This window comes from Dipodomys ordii, unplaced genomic scaffold, assembly GCF_000151885.1.
Source record: "Dipodomys ordii isolate 6190 unplaced genomic scaffold, Dord_2.0 Scaffold42, whole genome shotgun sequence".
Taxonomy (NCBI): Eukaryota; Metazoa; Chordata; class Mammalia; order Rodentia; family Heteromyidae; genus Dipodomys; species Dipodomys ordii.
In genome coordinates, this window is record NW_012267258.1 from 1,542,752 (window position 1) to 1,546,486 (window position 3,735).

Consider the following 3,735-nt stretch of genomic DNA (forward strand, 5'->3'; position numbering starts at 1 on the left):
CCAAAAAAAAAAAAGATTAAGGAACATAAACAAATTAGCAGAGATAATTCAGTGATTGGCACAGCTTCAGTTTCCAGAGAACAGTAGCTACTAGAATATACTGATCTTTATGGCTGATTATTCTGAATTTTCACTAGTATGAAAGTGCTTTAATGACTATTGTGGTATATTTTATTTACTTGTACAGAGCATGATGGTTCTTTTCAATTTTGATAGGTTGTCCTACAAAACTGTTTGATTAATACTCTATCAATGCTATATTAGAATGTCCATTAATTATTACCATAGTTAATACTGCATTTCCAGTCTTACCAATCTGGTATACACAAAAGTTATCTCACTGTTATTTTAATTGCATTTCCTTATTTGTCATTTGGTTAAATTTCTTTTACTTTGTTTAACATTGGCCATTTGTTTTTCTTCTGAGAGTAGCTTATCATAAGCATCTCTTGTTTTTACTGACAGATTTTCCCCTTTGATTTTTATTAAAAAATTAAAGGTTGTCTTGTTTCAGTTAGTCAAGTCAACATCATGAAACTGGGTATCACTTCCATTTCACAGGTGAGAAGGAGAGACTATGCGAGCGTCACTTGCCTCAGGTTAAACAGGGAGCATGGCAAGATGGAAAACCAGTGTGTTATTCTCACATATAGAAACTCTTCCTCTCAGTAGCTTATTTTAAAACACTTTTTTTTTTTTTTGGTGGTAGTGGGGCACTGAGCTTGGGACCTCATATTCTCATTTGGCTTTTCCATTCAAGGCTGTGGTTTACTACTTGAGTCACAGCTCCATTTCCAACACTTTTCTTTTAAAAAATATTTTATTGGGGGGTGGGAAGGTGGCTCAGTGGTAGAGTGCTTGCCTTGCATGCATGAGACCCTAGATTTGATTCCTTAGCACCACATAAGCAGAAAAGGCCGGAAGTGGTGCTGTAGCTCAAGTGGTAGAGCACTAGCCTTCAGCTGAAGAGCTAAAGGACAGCACCCAGGCTCAGAGCTCAAGCCCCATGACTGACCAAAAATAAATAAATTAAATTTAATATATATATATATATATAACATTTTTATTATCTTTAAGTAGCTGTAAAAAGGAATTACCATTCAATTCAGTGCATCTTGAACAATATCACCTCACTCATCCCTCCCAACCCTTCCCTCACTTTTCTTAATTTTGTAGGATATACATTGAATTTTCTTTCTTTCTTTCTTTTTTTTTTTGTTGGCTATGGGGCTTGAATTCTGGATCTGGGTGCTGTCCCTGGGCTCTTCAGCTCAAGGAGAGTGCTCTACCACTTGAGCCCCAGCACTACTTCTGGTTTTCTGGAGATAAGAGTCTCATCGACTTTCCTGCCCAGGCTGGCTTTGAACTGTGGTCCTCAGATCTCAGCCTCCTGAGTAGCTAAGGATTATAGGCATGAGCCACTGGTGCTGGTTATCCATTGAATTTTTCTTTTTCTTTTATCTTTTTTTTTTTTTGGGGGGGGGTCTGTTCGTGGGGCCTGAACTCTGGGCCTGGGCGCTGTCCCTCAGCTCTTCAGCTCAAGACTAGCGCTCTACCACTTGAGCCACAGCGGCACTTCCAGCTTTTTTCTTTTTGCTTATGTGGGGCTGAGGAATCGAACCCAGGGCCTCATGCATGCAAGGCAAGCGCTCTACCACTGAGCCACCTTCCTAGTCCTATGCATTGAATTTTTTTTTTACTGCACTTTTATTTTCTGACTAGCCATTTGGTCCTAATGAAATCTTTATTACTTTGGGAAACTCTCTCGGGATTTAAATTAAAAAAGGGGTTTAAATTTAAATCTCTTAAGATTTAGATAAAATATAAAACCAAGGACATAGTTTTCTCCTTTTTTGGTTAGGTTTCACACTACTTTGCTAGTATTATATTTATACTGGACATTTCAAAATGTCTTCATTACTTGGACTGAGCAATTTGATGTTAAGTCTGAGAGTCATGGATAGGCAACTACCTTGTATGGAAGACTATAATAAGTATTACTAGTATCTTCAAATACCACTTGAAGCTGGGTGGGATGGCATGTTGCTATTTCAGCTACAGAGGCAAAGGCAGGAGGACAATCATGAGTTTAAAGACAATCTGGGCAACTTAGGAAGACTCAGCTTCAAACAACTACAACCACTGTTTTTAGTGAGGAAAAGTCATAGAAGAAAATTATAGGCACTCGGGCTGGGAAGGTGGCTCAGTGGTAGAGCACTTGCCTTGCATGCCTGAGACCCTGGGTTTGATTCCTCAGCACCACATAAGCAAAAAGAAAAAACCTGGAAGTGGTGCTGTGGCTCAAGTGGTAGAGCGCTAGCCTTGAGCTGAAGAGCTGAGGGACAGCGCCCAGGCCCAGAGTTTAGGTCCCACGACCGGACCCAAAAAAGAAAAAAAAAAGAAAAAAAGAAAATTATAGGCACTAGAAACACATGCAGAATAGGGGCTGGGGACATAGCTCAATGGAACAATACAGGCTTAACATGAGGTTCTAAATTTAATCCCTAGCATGGCAAAAAAGAAAAATGGAAAAGAAAAAAAAAGAGAAATGGGGCAAGATTTAAAATAGCAAAATATGTAGGTATTCAAGAGTTAGTGCAGGTAAAGAAACTGGGCAAGGTGGGAGGAACATATACCTGAAGAATTTATGAATGTGGACTAGGCACAACCTTTTCAGGCAGCCCAGGTCATAACAGTGATGATGACAGTAACAGATATTTAATGATTTACAGTGTGCCACATATGCATAAAGATGACAGACAGGCAAGCCAGGAGTTCTTATCTCTTTTCAGGCACCATACTATGATTAAAACAGATATGCTACTGAATAAATGACACATTCACTAATAACGTCTGTTAGTACATAGTTGTAAGCATTCATTCTCAAATGGGACACACAGACTCACACCACTTCCTATGTGCCAGAAGCTGTTGGTTCTAAGGTGTTTTGGCCATCCTCTATGTTACAGAAAAAGTGCAAAGACCTGAAAATTAGCAGTGTTCATGGAAGTGGCGCTGTAGCTCAAGTGGTAGAGCATTCGCCTTGAGCAAAACAGCTCAGGGACAGCAGCACCCAGGCCCAGAGTTCAAGGCCCCAAAAAACAAAAACAGAACAAAAAACAAAACAAAAAAACAAAAAAGCAGTGTTTATGTAAGCCCTGTCTAGCATAATGGGGGTAGAACCCATCAACCAAAACTCTCTAGTCCTAAAAGGTACTTTGAGCAGGTAATCCCAATTATGAAATTCAGACAATCAAATACACCTGTTCTGATTTCCAGGCAGTCAGGTCAACTTCTAATTACAACTTGGCTTTGGAGGCAGAACTGCCTGAAGGAAAGCAATGTGGTGGTAAGCTAAGAAATATAGGCTGGCTCCATCAGAATGCAAGTGCTGCCCCAGCACTCACATAGTGCTGGTACAGAGCAGCTTAGAAAGTATCTGTGTAACTGAAAGATCAAAATCATGAGCCCTATAAAGAGACAGTTCTTCAGTTTTAATTAGTGATCTGGCATAGCATATGTCACTGTAAACTTCCTGTAAAAATTAAAAATTGGAACTTATAAAGCTCAAACTATGTCAAATTTACCAGCATGAATTTTTGTAAGGCATTGTTCCCTTTGTTTATAAATATAACAGCACCTTTTTTTTTGGGGGGGGCGTTGGTCATGGGGCTTGAACTCTGGGCTTGGGTGCTGCTGTCCCTGCACTCTTCAGCTCAAAGCAAGCACTCTACC

The 3,735-nt window shown here is 39.8% G+C and overlaps 1 protein-coding gene across 1 annotated transcript in view; it reads right to left on the bottom strand.

Moving 5' to 3' along the window:
- Dip2b (DIP2 disco-interacting protein 2 homolog B (Drosophila)) overlaps positions 1-3,735 on the bottom strand; it is a 130,413-nt gene that overhangs the window by 45,837 nt on the left and 80,841 nt on the right. The window contains exon 18 of the mRNA XM_013018690.1: positions 313-316. Coding sequence (XP_012874144.1) covers positions 313-316 — 4 coding nt within the window. The remainder of the gene's footprint in view (positions 1-312; positions 317-3,735) is intronic.